Source organism: Ursus americanus, chromosome 17 (genome assembly GCF_024610735.1).
Source record: "Ursus americanus isolate L20-20 chromosome 17, mUrsAme1.1.p, whole genome shotgun sequence".
NCBI lineage: Eukaryota > Metazoa > Chordata > Mammalia > Carnivora > Ursidae > Ursus > Ursus americanus.
Window position 1 is genome coordinate 788,404 of NC_142143.1, and position 21,106 is coordinate 809,509.

Below are 21,106 nucleotides of genomic sequence, written 5' to 3' on the forward strand. Positions count from 1 at the left end.
CGGACGGCGCCACGGTTCCAGAACCACCCGGCGGGCACAGGGTGGGATGAATATGTGAGGGGGCACCTCCTTGGGGCCAGTGCTTGGGGGGCGTGCTCTGCAGCCCCTTCCCACAGCTCCCACGCAGTCACCCACATGCCTCACTGGACAACAGCAGCCCGAGGCCACAGGTTTTAAAAGCTGGACAGAAAAGTAGACCACCTCAGAAGCAACAGGACCAATGCGCTGCAAACACTTGTGCTCTGCGGGCCTGGGGCGTCTGCAGAAACGACCGGATGGACGGCCAGGGCTGCACTCCAAGAAAGATCCACAGACACGCAGCCTAGACCATGGGCTCTGATGAGCAGGGACTATGTCCACATTAACCACCATGTGCCAGGGGCTGGTCGGGGCCCAGGGGAAGGAGGGCCACTGGGTCACCGAGTGAACAACGTCTGTATCCTGCGCTTCCTCTGTGCTCCCTTCTTTCAGGGCACAACCCACGACGCCCAACAGGTCGCCCCTCCTGCCCACGTGCAGCCCCGCGGAGTCACCTCCGTCCGCAACCCCACAGCCGACCGGACGGGGCTGCCCAAGCGCCTCTGGGGCTGGAGCCCTGCTCTGGCAGGGGGGGCGGCCTCCCCCAACACCAACAGGCTGGGGAGTCCTGGCACAGGCCGCCAGCTCACAGCTCGCTGTCCTTGCGCGGTCGGACCCTCCCCAGACGCAGGCCTCAACAAGTGTGCCAAGTACACTTGTGCCAAGTACACACGCACACGCATGTGAGCGCCCGGCACTCCACTGGAGCCCCCCTCAGCTCCCAGAACTCACGGCAGGTGTGTGCAGCTCTTCACGTGCAAAACGGAGACACAAGAGCTCCTTGTCCGGGAAAGCCATGGGCTCTGATACCCGAGCTTCAAACAGCCGTTCTGGACGCGCGGACTCGCTTCCTGAAGCTTGGTTAGATCCCGGCTGGGGAAGACCGACGGCGGGCGGAAGCCCCACGTCAGCACGATTCTCTGGTCTGTCCCTGGCCGGTGCTCCTTGGGTGTTTGAACACAGGCTGCTCTCGGGGGACGCGCGCCGTGCCTCGCAGCTGGGAGGCCCGGGAAGGGCGTGCGCGGGCCGCACGGCGGAGGCCACCCTGTGCTGCCCGCAGGCTCTTCCCCTGCGGCACCCAATACACAACAGCACTGGCTGTGGACACGGGACCCGGAGGTCTCGCCGTGTCGCTCCGTCATCAGAAACGCTATCCCTGACGTGAGAATCACATCTCCGCCATCCCCACCCCAGGTCGGGGGCCAAGACGGAAATTCCGACCCCGGAGGCTGCACAAGCGTGGCTCCCCAGAGCGGGACCCTCCTGTCATCCGCAGAATAAAAAGCCAGTGTCGTCCAGCGTAGAAAATTGCAAATAAAAAGTTTAATTTCAAAAACTGAGTTCACCATTTATAAATACACTAAAACATAGTCAATGCAAATCCAGATTAATAATATTTTTTTTTTAACAAAACAACTTTTCTAAAAGGTCATAGGCAAATGAGTGACTTGTTTCATCCAGAATATTTAATTGGTTTGAAGTAAGAAAATGAACCCTTTTTAAGATGTTGAAGCAAAAATTCTGAAGACATATCATTGTTAAAAGAATGACAACTGACGCTTCATTCTGCTGTCCTTGGGATTCTAAAGCACCCCAGCGATGGCTGAATCTTCCCTATTATATATATAAAAAAAAAATCTAGATGCCTAAGGCTATTCTTACAACTGCAACATAACAACCTCCTCCCTGTTAATGAGCCATCTCTTCTAAAAAGAATTTTATACATAATTTGATCAAACTGGGGTCAGTGGGGTCAGTGCACAAATCTCAAAAGATAGCTTCCTGGTGTCGAGACAGCAGGTGTCCGGGGCTCGTGATCAGGGTCGACCACATGAAACCTGAACGCGGAAGCACAGACCGGGAACGCGCTCTACCGAATCACCGCAGAACCGACATTCCAGGACACGTCTAAGTGTAGTTTCCTCTTCAAATGCCACACCTCTGCTGCAGTAAACAGTTACGTTCCAGAATATTCTCTGTACTCGACCTACTTTAGAGCCTGCAGTTAAAAACTGCTCAGCGGGATGGCTTGAACTCCACCTCCTATTTACAGATTTCATCGAACAGCCACAAAAAGCTGTTCTGTTGAATTAAAGCAATTTTTAACTACGATACAGTACCTGATTTGTGGTTTTTACATAATTGAATAAAAAGCCTACAGAATAAAACTGTTTACATCTCCTCTGCCATTCTAGGAAAACAAATTACTAACCCCCCACTTTAAAAAAACTTTACAGTTATGAAGGAAACCCTAATCATCGTATTTCATCATCGGCAAGACAGGCTCTTCCTTGCGGGCCTGTGGGAAGCCCGCGGCGACGCCCGGCCTGCAGGACTGGGATTAAGGCACACGTAGACATTACAGTGACGCCGGACGGTGAGGCTCGTGCCCGCCTCATCCCACACGGCCCCTCCCGGGGCGCGCCCCACCCGGGACAGACGGCCGGTGCCTGATGAGCAACGACGGTTTTCGTCCGGCGGCTCCGCTGCCAGTTTCAATACTGAAAGTATATCAAGGGAAGATTCACTTTCAAAAAGATGAGTTTTTCAAAATGTTCCATCATGAGCCTGGACTGGCCGAAGCTACCGTTCTCCGTCGGTGTGTTGAACAGCCTCTCGGAAGGGACGATGCTTGGGGGGCAGCCCAGGAACCTGACGGCCAGCGCGGACAGGCCCGGCCAGGCCGACTTCTTCAGGCTCCAGTAGGTGAGGGGGTCACAGCCGTGCTCGAGCACCTCCTCCTCCAGATACGCCAGCACCATGTCCTCGGGCACCTTCGTCTTCTCCCTGGGGCCCTTCTTCGTCATCTTGGCCATGAGGGACCACAGGTTGTCCTCCCCGACCGCGGCCTGCGAGGGGGAGCCCGCGTCACACCCGTTGGAGACGGGCGCGTCCTCTGAGGTAGAATTCAGCACTTCCAGTTCCCTGATAAGATCCTGCTTGTACTGCTCCGCCTCCTCCTCCGAGAACAGGGAGGCCTTGTAGCGAGGGTCCAGCAACGTGGCGAAGATGTACCTGGGGTCGTGCAGCGCGGCCGCCAGCCGGCTCGCCATGGCCTCCTTCAAGGACTTCAGCATGGTGTCGATGCCCGTGGTCTCCTCGAAGAGCATCTCGACCTTGCGGCTGAGGATGTGGATCATGGGGATGACCTGGCTGAGCGTGGACACGTGGGTGCTCATCTCGCGGCTCGCGGCGTCGAAGGGCTTCAGGGCGTGGCACACGGACTGCATGACCTCCCACTGGTCGCAGCTGATGAGCTCTCTGAAGTTGCACTCGATGGACATCTCGTTGATGGCACGCTTCTGCTCGATGAGCCGCTCGAGCATGTGGAAGGACGTGTTCCACCGGGACGGCACGTCCTGCAGGAGGTGGTGCTGCGGCAACGCGTACTCCCGCTGCAGCTCGGCCAGCCTCTCCTTGGCCCTGGGCGACCGCTGCACCCGCTCGCACAGCTTCCGGGCGATGCTCAGGAGACCCTGCACCATGCGCTGGCTCTTGAGGGCCTCGCTGACCGCCAGGCTGACCGTGTGGCTGAAGCACTGCACGCTGGCGCGCTCGCCCTCGCTCAGCGTCTTCCCGATGCTCGCGTTGTCGGTGACCGTGATCCCGATCTGAAGGCCGGTGGACGTCACCCAGGCCTCCCACCAGCACTCCAGCTGCTTCCGGATGCCGCTGCCGCTGTAGTCACAGTCGACCTGCGACACGTCCAGCAGGGCCGAGCAGTGGTGGTCCTCGCAGTACGGCCGGGCCGACGACGCGAAGGTGACCCAGTGGGCGGTGAGCGTCAGGTACTCGCGCGTCTGGTTACTCATCCATATTCCGGACGTGAAGTGGATCACGCCACTCTCCGCCTCCTTCAGGTGCGACAGGACTATCTGTTTCACATTATTGTACATACCTGGGATGGCCGTCCTCGAGAAGTAGGAAGGTGAGGGCAAAGAGTACTGAGGTTTCAAGTATTCGAGCAGCCTGTTAAAGCCAACATTGTCTACAAAAGAATATGGCTGGAGATCAAGTGCAATCATTTCCGCTATGAGACTTGTGATTTTTTTGGCAACTGGATGGGAATCATAAAACTTCTCGTTGGCGTCGTCGAAGGAGGACGCTCCCGCCAGCTGCGAACTCAGGGGCCCCCGGAGGCTGGGCGAGGAGGCCCGCGGCGCCCTGGGAGCGTCGGTCTTGAGCACGCTGCTGTGGAAGCGCTGCAAGTGCCGCAGCAGGCAGCTGGTGCCCAGGTTGGTGGGCTTCTTCCCCCTGCTTATCGTGCGGCCGCAGTGCAGGCACACGACCTTCGTGGGGTCTGCGGAGCAGATGGAGAAGTGGTTCCACAGCTTGGAGGTCTTCTTGCTGCTGACGGGAAAGAGAACCTGATTGTTTTTCGTAACCATGGTTGGCAAGTCAGTCAGTTTGGAGGAGGGACCTTCTGCGGAAGCCAGGGTGGCGTAGGGAGAACCAGCCAGACTGGCGCCCAGAGAGCCCTTCTGGCCGCCCACAACCTCCGGGTGGCGTCTGCAGAGGTGCCGCATCAGGCAGCTGGTGCCCACGTCGCCCCTCTTGCCCCGGCTGATGACGCAGGCACAGTGTCTGCACACTGCCTTGAGGCTGTCCATGGGAGCCAATGAAAAATGCTGCCAAACCTCTGACTTCAGCCTCTTCATGACCTTCTTGGTCTGCTGGGACACGGCACCACACTCCAGCAGACTGGGGCTCGCCCCGCCAGCCTGCGGCTTCTCGGGGGAAGACGCCAGCGAGGCCTCGCCCACGTCGTCAGAGGACAGCGCTGACGCGTCTTCCATCAGCGCCTCTCCGGCGTTCAAATGCACCTGCAGGTCCTCGGTCAGCCGGTCGGGGGAGGAGGACGCCGAAGGGGACTCCTGGACCAGCTTCCCAGGAGAGGAGGACACGGAGCTCGGGTCTCCGTCGGGAGGCGGCAGGGCGGGCAGCAGGGTGGGGGGCGCAGCATACGGGGGCGGGATGCCCGTGCCCCCGCCGTTCTCCTGCAGCACGATGGAGCGGTGCGCCCGCCACATGTGTCTGATGAGGCAGCTGGTGCCCAGGTCCTTCCCGTTCTTGCCCCGGCTGAACTCGTTCATGCAGTGCACGCACACCGCCTTGGAGTTGTCCAGGGGCGACAGGTAGAAGTGCTTCCACACGGCCGACCGCCTCCTGGACCCCGACGTGCTCTTCGGGAGCGGCGGGTTTTTCTCCACCCCGTTCTCCGCGCTCTCCTCACAGGGGAGGGTGGGGAGGTGCGGCGGCCCCCCCAGGGCCTCCCCCCTGCCATACTTGTCAGGGGCGCACCCATCGGAGGGGCCCTCTTCAGACGAGACCGCAGACACGGACTCCTCCGTCACATCATCGGGGGATGGGACCTTGGGCGCCAGAGCCGGGGCGAGCTTGATGGGCGACAGCACAGCGCCCAGGTCCCCGCTGTCGGCGGGCTGTGGCGGGAGCCGCAGTGCAGGGGGCGAGAGGGAGGGCAGGGCCGGCAGGCCGCCGTTCTCCTGGTCAAGCACCGTAGGGTGTGCCCGCCTCACGTGCCTCATGAGGCAGCTGGTGCTCAGATCCTTCTCGTTCTTCCCTCGGCTGAACTCCTTCATGCAGTATGTGCAGATGGCTTTCGTGCTGTCCCGGGGGGAGATGAAGAAATGCTTCCAGGCCGGAGACTTCTTCCTGGAGCTCACGCCCCGGCCCGAGAGCAGGCTCTGTGTCACGGCCTCCATGGCCACGTCGTACAGCGTGCTGCTGTACTGGGAGAACAGAGACCCATACTCCTCCTCCTGGTCAGCAGGGAGGCACTTCCCAGGGGGCTCGCGGCCCCGGCCCGCCTCCCTGGCCTCCGCCCGCTCCCCACCACCCTCCGCCTGGTTACTGTCCTGCTCGTTCTTAAACGCCACTCCTTCCAAACTGTGATTAGGGATTCGAACAACATCTTCCTCTTCTACTTTAAAATTTATTTTATCAGAAACAAATTCACCATCCCTTTTGGGATGAGTTTCCTGGTTATTCTCCATGACTGACCATAACTACTCTGGCTGCTTCGTCACGTTATCTTAGGTGGGTAAAGACCTGATCCAAAGTGTCATTTGTGCCCCCAAATGTACGTTATCTTCAGCTTTTAAAAAATAATTCCATCTTTCGAGCTGCGTATGAATGTGGCTGATCATAAACCTGACCGAAGACTACGGCACGTGGAAAGCACGCCACCTCATCTCAGGGCGTGGTGTGCCACCTGCCAGGCGCCCCGCCACGACCCGCTTCTCGGCGCAGAGACGAACTGACGCAGCAAAGACCTGCGTCTTGTCCTGGAAACCGGGCCGCCGTCATCTTGATAGCAGGGTGACCCTCTTGCATCATCTATAAAAGAAGATGGAATCAAGGTGAGCACTGACCTAAATCATACACTTCAAACCTATCCCGTCATGGATAAAACAGCCTCAATACACACAGGAAAAATTCCATAATGGTAAGTTAAAATTGAAAACACTTGTTCCTTGACGTTTCACAATCCACTTACACAAGGAAAATATCCCAGAACTACAAAATAAGCAAAATATAAAGACGTGAGCTTAAGTTCCAACGGCCTATTCGTTAAGGGTTGGGGGAACAGGCTGGTTGGGCCCCACAGGGTCCAGAGCCCCCAAGAGCAGCTCTCCTCATACTTTGCTGTAAGAACGAATATATCAACTGGGGACGAAACCCAGCTGACCTGTGAGACTCAATTCACAGACCAAACACTGAACGTCACAAAGGAAAGAGCAGCTCCCAGCATGTGACAGGGAGTCCGCTAGAGCCGAGCTGCGCCGGGCCAGGTCCTGTCTGTCCACGGTGCTGCACAGGCACCAGGAACCGGGACCGGCAGCAAACGCGCAGAGCCGGCCTGTGCTCAGGGGGGGGGAGGGGCACGACGACAGGAGGCCGCCAGGGTGGAGGGAGCAGCTCACGGAAAAGCTACTAAGGCAGCACGCGAGGCCGTTCCCGCGCCCGGCAGCAGAGGCACCAGGAAGAGGGCGTGTATATACAACAGAGGGTTCTAGAAAACCTACACCAAGCTTACTTATTTTCCCCCTACACCAGCCAGGGGTTTACAATAAATACAATCAGCACAGAAAAACTTAAAACTATTCATAACCCCAAACCAGAATGCCAAGTGGGAGGACAAAAGGCAGATTCCTGACCCTTTGGCCCAGCCAGCCCCCAAATAAAAGCCAACAAGGAGGAGAAATCAAGAACATGAGAGACAAAGAATCTGTGGGCGGAGAAGGGGTGTGTACAGAGTGGCCACGGAGGCCACGGGTCAGGGAGGACCAGGTCCCTCAGCATGACTTGGCCAAACCTGAGCTGCCCAGGGCGCTGGGGCCCTGCCTGGCTGGGAGGCTGTGCCAAGCCGAGGGCAGTGCCCATGCACATGCCCTGTGGGGTTAGAGGGTGGCTGCCTGGGCTGCTGGGCTGGGGTCTGGCATGGGCTCTGCATGCACGTTCCAGTGCCCACGGAGAGGACGGGATCGCTGCCTGGCCCATGCCGGCCTCAGCCCCAGCAGTCCCTGGGAGTCCGGCCCCAGACTCACTCCGCGCCTCCAGCATCTGCACGGACACGGCATCCTTGGCCATGTCACGCCCATCCTGCCCACCTGATGCCAGCCAGCGGGGCCAGTGTCTAAACATGGCGAGGAGCACTTCATCCACCGGCGCAGCAGCGGCAACCCCATGGGGCTCTAGCTCATCCCTGGCCGGGCCCACCGGCTGCCCTTGGGCTGCAGGCCCCACAGCGAGGGCCCCACGAGCTGCTGTGGAGCTGCTGCCTCGGGTCTGCCCGGGCCACCGCGAGCCAGCTGCTCCCTGCAGAGCTGACTGCCCTTCCGCCGAGGCCCCTGTGGCCATGGGGACGGCCCACGCCGGTGGCACGGAGGTTGTCAGAATGTGAGTGGTGAGAGCTGCTTGGTCTATACCCCTGCCCCAGCCAGCGCCACGTCCCCTTCCTGTGCCCCTGCCCTGTGCCCAGCCACGCCGCACCCCCTGGACGCGCCCTCTCGCGTGGCAGCTCCCATTCCCACCTGGCTGCACGGCTCTCCCGCCTCACTCATCAACGTGCACCTGGGCATGCCAGCGAGCAGGCCCGAGCAGCGGCTGTGCCCTGCTGTGCAAACCGAGGCTGTCCGGGGGCAGCACCCGACAGCGGCCATGCCAGCCAGCCGGGCCGTCACCAAGCGCCAGGAGCCAAAGCAGCGAGGCCAGCCCAGACTGTTCCAGAGCAGCACGCTTCTGAGAGCAAAAGGAAGCAGGACCAATAATAACACTGAGATGACAGGCTCACTCGCGGCCTGCCCGGCAAAGCAGGACATGCGGTCACCCTACAAAACTGGGTGCACTTGACAGCTAGCTCCCGCCAGAAGCAAATGCAGGTTTTCCAGAAAGCATCCCAAATCATGAATTCCACAGTCAGCCAAATACTCAGAATAAAAAATGAACTTCTAAATAAAATGTCAGGAAGCACCAAGGAAGCAGGCCACCAGGAGTGATAGCCAGCAGAGGCACCAGATTCAGAGCCTCTGGACTCCCCGGCATCACGGCAGAGCACAGAGTCGTTACACGTAACCGTATTTCTAAAACAGAGCGTGTAATTACACAGCTCGTAAGTACAATTAAGTGGACAGTTTTCTCAAAAATAAAATACAGAAAACAAAGAAAAATGAGCAAAAAATAAGACACTATAAAAATGAGAAGCCAGATTTGGAAAAGACTTTTTAAAAAATAGAACTGTAAGTATATAGACATCAAAACCACACTGAGACACCCGCCGGGATGGCTCGACTCAAAAAGACAGACAACAGCAGTGTTGACAAGGATGTGGAAAATCGGTGGCCTCACGCACTGCGCTTACCCTGGGGCGTAAGACGGTGGGGCCCCTTCGAAAACCACTCTGGCAGCTTCCCAAACGTACACGAAGTCGCCATATGACCCAGCGATCCCACCTCTGTGCAGATACCGAGGAGGAACGAAAACGTGTGCTCACTCAGAAACCTGTACATGACGAGCAGCAGACCAGAAGTGGAACCGCCCAAACGTAATCCGTGAGTGGATGAAAAAATGTGGCGTCTGTACAACCACAAGACCGTGCCCACCACGGACCCTGACGTCACCGAGCTAAAGGAAAGCAGCCAGACACAAAAGACCTCACACCATGTGACTGAACTCACATGCCACGCTCACGGACAGGCGGGTCCACAGACACAGAGCAGTGAGGGGAGGCGGGGGCCGGGGGAGCACGACAGGAGTGACCGCTGATGAGCTGGGAGCGTCCTTTGGAGTGATTAAAAACTCCGGAATCAGATAGTTGCAACCTTACGAGTATTCTTCAAAAAGGTGTATTTTATGGTGTGTGAATGACATTTCAATAAAAAGAAATTATATAATTTTTTTTTTTTATTTGACAGAGATAGAGACAGCCAGCGAGAGAGGGAACACAAGCAGGGGGAGTGGGAGAGGGAGAAGCAGGCTCCCAGCGGAGGAGCCTGATGTGGGGCTCGATCCCAGAACGCCGGGATCACGCCCTGAGCCGAAGGCAGACGCTTAACGACTGAGCCACCCAGGCGCCCCAAATTATATAATTTTAGAATTAAAATCAAAAGAAGGGACACAGGTGATGACAACCAGCTGAAGAAGCAAGTAACAAACTGAAGACAGGTCCAGACAAAGAGACTCCTGAGAATGCAGCGTGGACACGGGAGCAGACAGACACAGAGCACGGGCTGGTTGCAGGGAAGCAGGCGGAGGAGCCGCGGTGTCAGGGGGGCTCCCGACACAGCGCCCACAACTAAGGGCAGACGTGCATATACACAGAAGCACACGGTACAGCAGACAGACTGAGTGAGTGGATCCAGACAGACACACGGACGAAACTGTAGAACAGAGAGGGTGGGGGAGACCTCACAAGCAGACACTTGTCAGGACCCAAATAAAATAATATATTGCAAAAATTACGAAGAGAGTTGGAGCAATGTGAGCACTAAGTACATATCCGGATCTGTTAAGTATTTATTTGGAGGGTGAGATGGTGTTATGATGAAGTTTTATGTTCGAGTGTGTACAGACGAAACGCTATGCTGTTTGGGCTGTGCTTCAAAATAATCCTGTTTGGGGTGAGGGGTGGACAGAAGGTACAGATGAAGCAAGACTGTCCACGTGGATGATCACGGAATGGGCACGTGGCGGGCGTCACTGGATGCAGTTTACAGTTCTCACTACTTGTAGATATGCTTGAATTTTCCATAATGAAAAAGATTTTAAAATTACAGCCAATAATCCTCATAAAAATAAAATAAAATTCCTTTTAAAACATTAACAATTCAGATTCAGTAATAAAAACTGTAATACACCAGGACCAAACAGGGCTAATCTAAGAATGTAAAGTTCATTTAACATTTGAAAACGAGTCAATATAATTCACCACAGCAAGAGAATAAAAACCAATCATTTCAACAGTGCAGGAAAAACACTGGATATAATTCAACACCATTCATGATAAAAATTCTCTGCAAATGAGAAACAAAAATTTGTTAACCTGATAAAGGACACATAAGAACAGCCTACAGTCAGTATCGCTCATGCTTCAGGACAAAGACTGAACACCACCCTCCTAAGACGGGAAAAGGACAAGGGTGTCTGTCCCATCACTCCTGATCAGCGTAATGCCAGCAGCAGGGCCCAGAGTGGGGGGGGGGGGGCGGGGGTATGCAACATAAGACACAGGACACACAACCTGAAAACACGGCTGTCAGATGGTCTTCACTCACGCTGGACATGTGTGGGGTAAAATCATAAGGAATCTACAAAAACTACTAAAAATAGTAAGTGAATTTAGAAAATCACAAGATACAAGGTTAATATAAAAAAGCAATTGGGGGCACCTGGGTGGTTCAGTCAGTTAAGCATCTGCCTTTGGCTCAGGTCGTGATCCCAGGTCCTGGGATCAAGTCCTACATCAGGCTCCCTGCTCAGTGGGGAGTCTGCTTCTCGCTCTGCCCCTTCCCCCTGTGTGCTCTCTCTCTAATAAATACATAAAATCTTCAAAAAAAATAAAAAATAAAAATGCAATTGTTTTTGTATACAGAATTGAAAAATGAAATGTTTAAAAATTCCACATTTAATATATAAATGTAATATATAAAGATATAAAATATGTAGAGATACCTTTAAAAAATATATCCAAGACCTGTACACTGAAAACGGAAACACTGCTAGAGATGGAGTTCTTGATCTGGAAAATCCAATATCGGTAAGATATCAGTACTTCCTGAATTGATCTATAAATTCAATGCAATTCTAATCAAAATCCCAAAATGCTCTTTTTGCTATAGCTGATAAGCAGAGCTGAAAATTTATATGGAAATACAAAGAACCAGGAATAAATAAAGTTACAGTTTACCCCTGAATGACACAAGGAGGTTAGGGCGCTGACCCCCATGGACTCGAAAATCTACGTGTAACTGCCGATCCCCGCCCCCCAACTTCACTGCGGCTGCCTGGAGACACAGCGGGTCTTGGACAGCACATGCATCCACTTCTACACAGATTCCCCCCCCCCCCCCCCCCGCTCACTACAGGACAGTTCTTAATAACAGTTTCTTTTCTCTAGCTCACTTTATTGTAAGAATACGGTATATAGTAAATATAACAGTCAATTGACACATTTTATGGTTACATACATTGTAAAAAAGAACACAGCTGGAGGACTTACAGTGACCTCCGCTTCTGGCCATGATAGAGTGATGGGGGTGGGCTCGCCTTCTCACATTAGACAACTAGTACCCCAGATAAAACATATGGAACAATGTTTTCCAGACCCTGGACAAGAGGAGAACAGGAAGCACGGGGCAGGGATCCAGGACACGGAAAACGAGTGTGGTGAGCCCTACGGCCAGCAGGCTTGCCACCTCGAGCACAGGCTACCATCTAGGGCGCAGGAACATACACAGACCCGGTGCTCCCACCAGGCAGCCTGGTTCGAATCTGCAGCACAGAGGACTGAAGACGAAGAAGCTTCACGGAGCCCAAGGGACCTGTACAGGGCTCGCTCACTGTCACTGGTTGATGGATCTGGGTAAGTGTAAGGAACCACCCTCAAAAAACCAGTGGAAAAAGCAGATGGAAGAATGACCAGGGCTCAGAGGGCTGGGAATGGCTTGTGTTCCCAAGAGGAAACAGCAAGGAGAATCCTCAGAAGGGCATAGACTCAGCAGGACACAGAATACTAAAGGCAGCTCAGAAGCCACCCTAACAAAGCCTCAGCACGAGCCCCAAGAGGGTGAAACTGCAACTAACTCATCCCATCCTAAGACAGGTCTCAACACTGCTTACAGGAACGTACAACACACCACACCCAATAAAGTAAAATTCAAGATGGCTGACATCACACATAAATTACCAGACACACAAAAAGACAGGAAAACCCGACCCCGAACCAGGAGAAGACCATGAACAGACACAGACCCACCTAGGACACAGACGGTAACACTAGGAGACGAGACCATTAAAACAGGCATTACAAACACAATGGTATAATCTGAGGAGGTAAATGAAATGATAAACATAAGGACAAACTATAAAAAAGACCTAGGGGTGCTTGGGTGGCTCAGATGGTTCAGTGTCTGCCTTCAGCTTGGGTCAGGGGGATCCTGGGATCCAGCCTGGCATCCGGCTCTCTGCCTGGCAGGGAGTCTCTTCCCCCCTTCTCTGCCCCTCCCCCTGCTTTTGCATGCTCTCCTTCTCTGTCAACTAACTAAATAAAATCTTTTTAAAAAAGGACCTGGGGTGCCTGGGTGGCTCAGTTGGTTAAGCGACTGCCTTCAGCTCAGGTCATGATCCTGGGGTCCTGGGATCGAGTCCCACATCGGGCTTCCTGCTCAGCGGGGAGCCTGTTTCTCCCTCTCCCTCTACCACTCCCCCTCCCCCTCCTCAGGCTTTCTGTCAAATAAATAAAGAAAATCTTAAAAAAATAAAAAAATTTTAAAAATGTAAAAAAGGACCTGAATTGAAATTTCTAGAGATGAAAATACAGTATTTGACATGAAAACTATACTGGATGGGATTGACAGCAGTTTAAACACAACGAAAGAAAAGATCAATAATTATGAAGACACAGCAACAGAAATAAAACAAGAGGAAACAACAAAGAAAACAACAGAAAAATTTAAAACTTGTGCTTCAAACACCACCACTGGGTGAAAAGACAAGATGTAGAATGAGAGAAAATATGTGCAAACCCTCTATCTGATAAGGGGTTAATATCTAGGGTAAACAACTGCTACAACTGAACTCCCCAACTCAAGGATGGACAAAGGCCTGGAGCAGACATACGGACGGCCAGAAAGCACATGGGAAAGGCCTGACGTCATTAATCTTACAGAACTGCGAACCGAAAGTACAAAGAGTGATCACTTCACACCATCAGGATGGCTAGTATTGAAAAGTAACAGTAAGCAGGTGAAAAAGCGATAAGGTGTGCAAACAGTGCAGGTGTGTTCCTAACAGGCGACAAGGCTAGCATTTTACATGCATCTCTGCCGTCCGCAGGTCTGTACGAAAGACCTGCCTCTGCTCTCGCTAGGCTGGGCAGTTCCTAACTCTGAGTTCTGAGAACTCTCTGTGTATCTGGAAACAAGCCCTTTATCACATAGGTGACTTGCAAGGGTTTCCCCCGGTCTCAGACTTGTCTTTGCCTTAGCAGTGTATTTTGAAAAGCAAAAGCTTTTAATTTTAATGAAGTCCAGTTTACCAATTTGGTTTTTTATGGATTGTGCTTTTGGGGTTATGCTAAGAAATCTCTGCCTAACCCAAGTCACAGAGATTTTCTCCTGTGTTTTCTCTTCTAGAAGTTTTACCACTTTATGTTTTACATTTAGATCTATGGAATATTTATATTAATTGTCTTGTATATGAATACCTAACTGTTCTAACACCATTTGCTCAAAGACTACCCTTTTCAACAAAGGATAAATGCCTTTGTAACTCTGTTGAAAATTAGTTGTATGTAGACATACATATGTGGCTTATGTCCACACCAAGGTTTGTACACAGCATTGACAGCAGCTGTTTACCTAAACAGGATATAAATGTGTGTATTTATTTATCAAACTGTGTACTTTAAACATGTGCTATTTACTGAGTATCAATTGATTCCAGTGTGGATAATATGAGAAACATGCGTGTTGGTCTCCACCCCCGGGTCCTGGCACAGAGCTCCTGAAACCCTGCTAACCTCCTGGGAGCCTGGAGTGTCTTCTATTGTGATGAGGCAACTCTGGGTGGGCTCCTGGGTGGGGGCTGGTCATCAGAGAGACCGAGCTGGGACCCCAAGCTGGGATTTTCACCCCACTCCCCATTCTCCAGAGGGGGGAGCAGGGCTGGGGATTCAGTAAACACCTGATCACACCAATGTGATAAAACCTCCATAAAAATCCCAAAGGTGTGGGAGTCAGGGAAGCTGTAGGTTGGTGAGCACGTCCACATGCTGGGAGGGTGACGCGCCCCAACCCCACGAGGCCAGAAGCTCCTGTGCTTGGGGCCCTCCCAGCACCTACCCCGCACGTCTCTATCCGGCTGTGGATAGACGCAGGATTGAGGCTGTAGACCCAGCTTCATCCGTACCCCTCATCACACCCTTCGCTAAGTGGTAAACGGAGGAATGGGAATCTGCCCTCCCCTGAGTTCTGCGAGCTGCTCCAGATGAGAAGATTCCAGAAGGGGCTCCTGGGAATCCCATTTGGAGCCACATTGGACGGAGGGACCTGCCCCACCCGAGTGCTGCCTCTGAAGCGGGGGGCAGTCTCGTGGGACTGAGCCTTTCCCTGTGGGACGTGACACTAACTCCGGGCAGATGGTGTGAGCACTGCTCAGTTGGAGGACACCCCATGGGGGCTGGAGAACTGGTCACGGTGGGGAAAAGCACCCACATATTTGGTGACCAGAAGCAAAGTATTCTGTGACTGGAGAGTAAGAGTAAAGGAGAAACAGGAGAGTTTCCCTAGACACACAATTAAACCTGCTTTTTTTTTTTTTTTTTTAAAGGTAGGGATTGTCAGATTGGATAAAAAAGCGAGACTAACACTATCGCCCACAAGAAACAAACTTTAAACAAAGACACAAACAGGTTAGAAGCCAAAGGATGGAAAAGGTGTCCCATGCTGATACCAATCAAAAGAAAGCTGCAGTGGCCGCATTCGCGTTAGATGGAGATTGAGAATGGTATTCCAGGGACAACAGGGGCACCACGTAAAGTGACAACGGGCCAAGGCACCAGCCACGCACACCGACAGAGCCAAAGGGAGACGAGAGGGGGCCGCAATCACAGAGATCCAGCATATCTAACCCAACAAGCAGACAGAGCGCCCGAGAGCGCACAGAAGCTTGAAAACACTGTTCTCACACGACCTAACCGACATGCACTGAACTGCTCAGCCAGCAAAAATAGAATACGTACTATTTACAGATGCACACAAAATGTTCGTCGAGATCCATGGTTCTCAGGACAATAAAGTCAATTTCAACGAATGTGAAAGAACCAAAATAAATCAAAGAAAGGTCTCTGACAAGGGAGCTGAACAAGAAATCAACAACAGAATATCTGGAAAAATCCAAAATGTTTTCAAATAAATAACCCTTCTATATTAAGCCAAGGGTCAAAGGAAAAAATCACAAGGAACAGTAAAACAAATTTAATCCCAAAGTAAACAGAGAGAAGACAACAATAGAGAAAAGACGTGAAGTCACTGAAATCAAACACTCGTTCTTTGGAAAGATCAGTAAGATCAAAGACAGAACATCACCAACACCAGGACTGAAAGAGGGGACCACCCTAAATCTCATAGGAGTAAGGGTAGTAAGGAAGTACATAAATAACCGTATGACAGTAAATTCAACAACTTAGATGAAAGAGACAGATTCCTGGAAAGACACACATTATAGAAACTCAATAAAGAGGTAAGCCAAACATCTATTTAAAAAATTGAACCTGTAGTTAAAAAACCTTCCCCCAAAAGAAACTTCTAGGCCCACCTGGTCGCATTGAATTCTACCAAACGTTAAAGAAAAAGAACCAGTGAAACACAAACTCTTCCATAAAATAAAAGAAATACTTTCCAGCTCTTCATGAGGTAGTATTACCGATACCAAAAGCAGAAAGACACTACAAGAAGATTCATATCCCTACGATCACAGAAAAACTTCGACAAACTTAGCAAGTTCTTAAAAATTTAGCAAATCAAGGGGCACCTGGATGGCTCAGTCAGTGGAGTGTCTGAGTCTTGATTTGGGCCCCGGTGGCGATCTCAGGGTTGTGATACTGTGATATGGCGGAGTCGAGCTCTGTGCTCTACAGGGAGTCTGCTTGAGATCCTCTCTCCCTCACCTTCTGCCCCTCCCTCCCCACCCTCATGTTCTCCCTCTCTCTAAAATAAACAAATCTTTTTTAAAAAACAAATTAGAGATAACATACTGTAAGTGGGGTGATCACAAGAGTAAAATATTAACAGAATAACGGAGGAAAGCCATGGTCACATTACAAAGAGAAACATGTAACACAATGCTTCTATCCCCATTCGTGACAAAAGTACTTGACGAAGCAGAGAAGACAACTCCCCAGCCTTCTGAGGACCACTGGGAAGAGCTACGGCCGCCAGCACGGTACACAGGGATAGACAGAGCTTGTACCCTGCAGAATGGCGCCCCAGCCACACTCCCGCCAACACTGTACCGAAGCCCAGGCAACAGGCAGATGGAAAGGACAGGGGACACTGCCGTCCTTCACCAAAGGCACAGTAATCTGTGTAAGAAAGGTCTTAAGGCTCTACAGAAAGACACTGGTCGTGCAGCACAGCCCTTCTGTGCTGGCCGCTGTCTCACCCCCCAGTGCTCACTTTCCCGTTCGGGGACCATGCTGTCCTCCGTCCTCTGCAGGTGGTAAGGTGGGCCATACTCACTGAGTGTTTACTACGGGCCATCTGTTAAGAGTCACCTGCATTATCTCATTTAAAGCACATGATGGGCCCCTGAGCTTCAGCTGATTAAGCATGCAAGTCTTGGTTTCCGCCGTGATCTCAAGCCCCATGTCAGGCTCGACACTCAGCGTGGAGCCTGCTAAAGTTTCTCCCTCTCCCTCTGCCCTCTCCATGCTTGCTCTCTCTCTCTCAAATAAATAAGTCTTTTGAATAAATAAATAAACAAACCATGTGACAATCTTTTGAGGACGGTTTACTTTGCCTTTTCTCCACAGAGAGGCTGAGAAACCCATCCCGGGCACACTGGCATGGGGGGGGGGCAGGCACAAACAAGAGCATGGGAAAGAGGTGGCCTGACAGCACAGCAATTCCCAGCATGAATGAACGCCTGCAGACCACAGGCTCGAGAACCCCTACCAAACCCAAAATTTTTATTTAAGAAGTGCTGAAAACAAGGGATAAAACATAAAAATTACAAGGGACAGAGGAACGTGTTTAAACAACACCAGAGTGATAAAATCAGCAAAATCCAGATTATGGGAAATTCTTCAGGACAAACAACCCAGTTTCCTTAACAATTTGTACTTGAATCCCGACCTTAACTAGCAAACTATGTATGAACATTTTTTAGACAATGTGGGAAATCTAGATACAGAATATTTGATATGAAACTATTTTTAAAGCTATGATAAAGGTATTGTGGATACAATTTTTTTAAAAGATTTTATTTATTTATTTGACAGAGAGAGAGACAGCCAGCGAGAGAGGGAACACAAGCAGGGAGAGTGGGAGAGGAAGAAGCAGGCTCCCAGTGGAGCAGGGAGCCCGATGTGGGGCTCGATCCCAGGACCCTGGGATCGCGCCTTGAGCCGAAGGCAGACGCTTAATGACTGAGCCACCCAGGCGCCCCATGTGGATACAATTTTTTTTTTTATTTTTTAGATTTTTATTTATTTATTTGACAGAGAGACAGCCGAGAGAGGGAACACAAGCAGGGGGATTGGGAGAGGAAGAAGCAGGCTCCCAGCGGAGGAGCCTGATGTGGGGCTCGATCCCAGAACACCAGGATCACGCCCTGAGCCGAAGGCAGATACTTAACGACTGCGCTACCCAGGCGCCCCAGCCATGTGGATACAATTTTAAAAGAATCTCATTGAAATAGGTCCAAGTGAAATGTGATTTCGGGTATTTGCTTGAGAATAACTGAGCGGGGGAGACCGATAAACAAACAGCCATGAGTTGGTACCCGCTGAAGCTGCGCGAGGAGTGCATTTCCTAATCTCTGTCAGAATACTTCCGCAAGAAGTATACTTCCATGAGAAGTAGTCTAAGAAAAAGAAATCAGACAGACTGCTGACTTTTTAAGAAAAGCAATGTGACCTAGGAGACAAAGGAATGATACCTTCAAAGTCCTGGGGAAAAAAAAAGCCAAACCAGAATAAAATACTCAGTGAAAATATTCCTGCAGAAATTGATATAAAATAAAAACACTGTCAGAAAAATCAAACACAGAATGTGTCCCCAGGGGGCTTGGACTGAAGAGAATGCACAAGGGGGTCCTTCAGGCAGAAATAACACAACTCCCCAGGGAAGTTGAGTAACGCAGAGAGGACAGCAACCACGAGAGAACAGTAATGGTTGGGGTACAGAGCAAGGTGCTTGGTCCGCCCATTGCACCTGAGGGCCTGTGCTTCCGGGCCCATTCAGTGGAATTAACTAAAACCATCAACACACAAGCAAACCTACATGCGTGTGCACGGTGAATAAAAACCAGAATTCTCACTGATACCTCCAATCTCAACTCAACATCCCAGGATCATTCTAGCCTCCCTTTTTTCTGTATCTGTAACTTCTCTCTCCAACAGTGTGAAATCTGGCTCCCACTCTCCTTAAATGGCATACTCATTTGCTCAATCCTACAATATCCAGAAAGTAGTTTCAGGACACTAACCCATACTACCAAGGATAAACAAGCTTTCAAAGTAGAGACAGTAGTTTATAAAAGCTCCTCTTTGGGCTTGCAGGTTTAGCACTGTGTCTAAGAGTTTCTTGGGTCAGTCTTCTCCCTTAAATGTAGCTGTTTTATTCATCTGAAATACAATTAGGTTCACTTGTTTCTGATGACAACACAGCACAGAACTAGAAGACCAAAACCACAGTCTCAAGGAGGATACCAGCACCAGCGCAAAACCAACTAGGAATTTCCTTAACTCCAAAATATAAGCACAGAGAACAAGCCAAAAATATATAGAAGGCCCGTGTGGTAGTAGATCTGTCCGGGAAAAAGCAGCCCTGGGCAGGTGATACACTGAAACCCCGAAGCAACCCAGAGGTGTTCGCTGGAGCCCCGAGGCTGCGCTGCTCGAGTCAGGGGTGTTTCCTGCACTGCGGTGCAGTGCTCAGGGGTCCACGGGAAGGTCCAAAGACGCTGGAGCAGAGCAACCAGCCAAAAAGTTCCTTCCAGGGCAAAGATGTGCATGAAAGAAACTGTGGGAACAGACTACATCGAGCAGCTTGGGGATCAAAGAAGAGAGGACGGTTGAGAAGGGGCCTCAGAAAGCCAGCCACTGCTCCAGAACGTCAGGATGAGGACCTCTGGAATCCACAGCTCCATAAGAACCAGGAGAGCGCTGCCAAGTTGTCCGTGTCTGAGTGGCCAGAGCTCTGGGGATTAACGAAAGGCTCACAACAATCTGAGGAGGGCTTACTCAGAAAACGACTGGGCCTCTGTCAGAACAGTGACTTGTGACATTTGAACGGCCATCCTTCTTCCCCACGGGAGCCGTGAAACCAGCAGCCCCACAGAAAGTCCCACGCGACAGCCCTGCCACTATTTGACCTTTGTCACAGGTTCCTGGAAAAGCCCCATTCACAGGGCATGGCTGTGAGGCGACCTGACTCAGAGCTTGCTTTGTGAGAAAAACCCTCTCCCCAGGGAGTTTGCTAAAAAATTGCAGCTGTTTGTTTTCAACACCACAGCTGCTGAAGCTGCAGTACCAGTCGGGGCCAGCAAAGAGCCTGGTCAGAGGCTTAAAGGGAAGATCTGGGCAAAAGATGTGTGTGGGGAGCTTTGAAAAGCTCTGACAAGTTCCTGGGGGTGCAGAAGGACATGCACGCACACAACTGTGCACACACCCAGGAAAGACCTGGACAGACACCCCAATCGCTCCCCTCTGGCCGCCCCTGAAGTGCGGCGCAAGCAGAGGGTGACGGCGAGGGCAAGGTGCTCCAGGGCACAGGGTGACGGCGAGGGCAAGGTGCTCCAGGACAGAGGTGCATGTGCACACACAGCCTCCAGCAGACATGGCAGACACACCAGGTCAAGGCATTTAAGGAAATCTCTGACCAGTCCTTAACTGACCACTAAGCTACCCAGGCAGAGACTTCACTGGCCAAACACTACAAGGAACACAGACTTTCTAGAATTCCTTCAGGAAAGCCACAAGAGAAACAGGCTAAAACAAAACAAGTCGCCAGCAATAACAACAAACACGAGAGCGAGGAGGATCTGATGTCCAGTTCTCAACAATACCAACGTATTACAAAACTTGCAAAAAGCAGCAAAGTATGGCCCATATATGGAGAAAAAAAAAAAGTCCAAAGAAACTGTCCCTGAGAGGGCCCAAATGTTGGACTTACTAGACAAAGACTTTAAATGAGGCATTAGAAATGTGCTGACTGAATTAAAGCAAACGGTGTATAAAGACAACATACAAAACAATGAATAACAGTCTCACCAAAGAAATATCAATATAGACGGAAAAATCATAAAAGAGAACCAAGCAGAAATCACTCGTTGAAATGTAGAAGTACAAGGGAACATTCCCTAGATGGGTTCAGAATCGGGCAGATGAACCAGCAAACCTGAAAACAGGTCAGCTGGAACAGCCGGACGGGAAGCCAGCTGAGCGGCAGAAGACCATCCACCACCCTGCCCAACGGCTGCACCGACACCCGCCCCCCCCCGCCCCCCCCCCCCCCCCGCGCAAAAGGCACCATATGCGAGGCCAGGAAACAAGCTTTACTACATTTAA

At 51.5% G+C, this 21,106-nt stretch overlaps 1 protein-coding gene across 1 annotated transcript in view; it reads right to left on the bottom strand.

Annotated features, from left to right (window-relative positions):
* Positions 1 to 1,383: 1,383 nt before the first annotated feature.
* ZBED4 (zinc finger BED-type containing 4) overlaps positions 1,384 to 21,106 on the bottom strand; it is a 33,304-nt gene continuing 13,581 nt past the window's right edge. Inside the window, exon 2 of the mRNA XM_045815459.2 lies at positions 1,384 to 6,435. Within this exon, the coding sequence (XP_045671415.1) occupies positions 2,574 to 6,092 (3,519 nt within the window). The 5' untranslated portion in view covers positions 6,093 to 6,435 and the 3' untranslated portion in view covers positions 1,384 to 2,573. The remainder of the gene's footprint in view (positions 6,436 to 21,106) is intronic.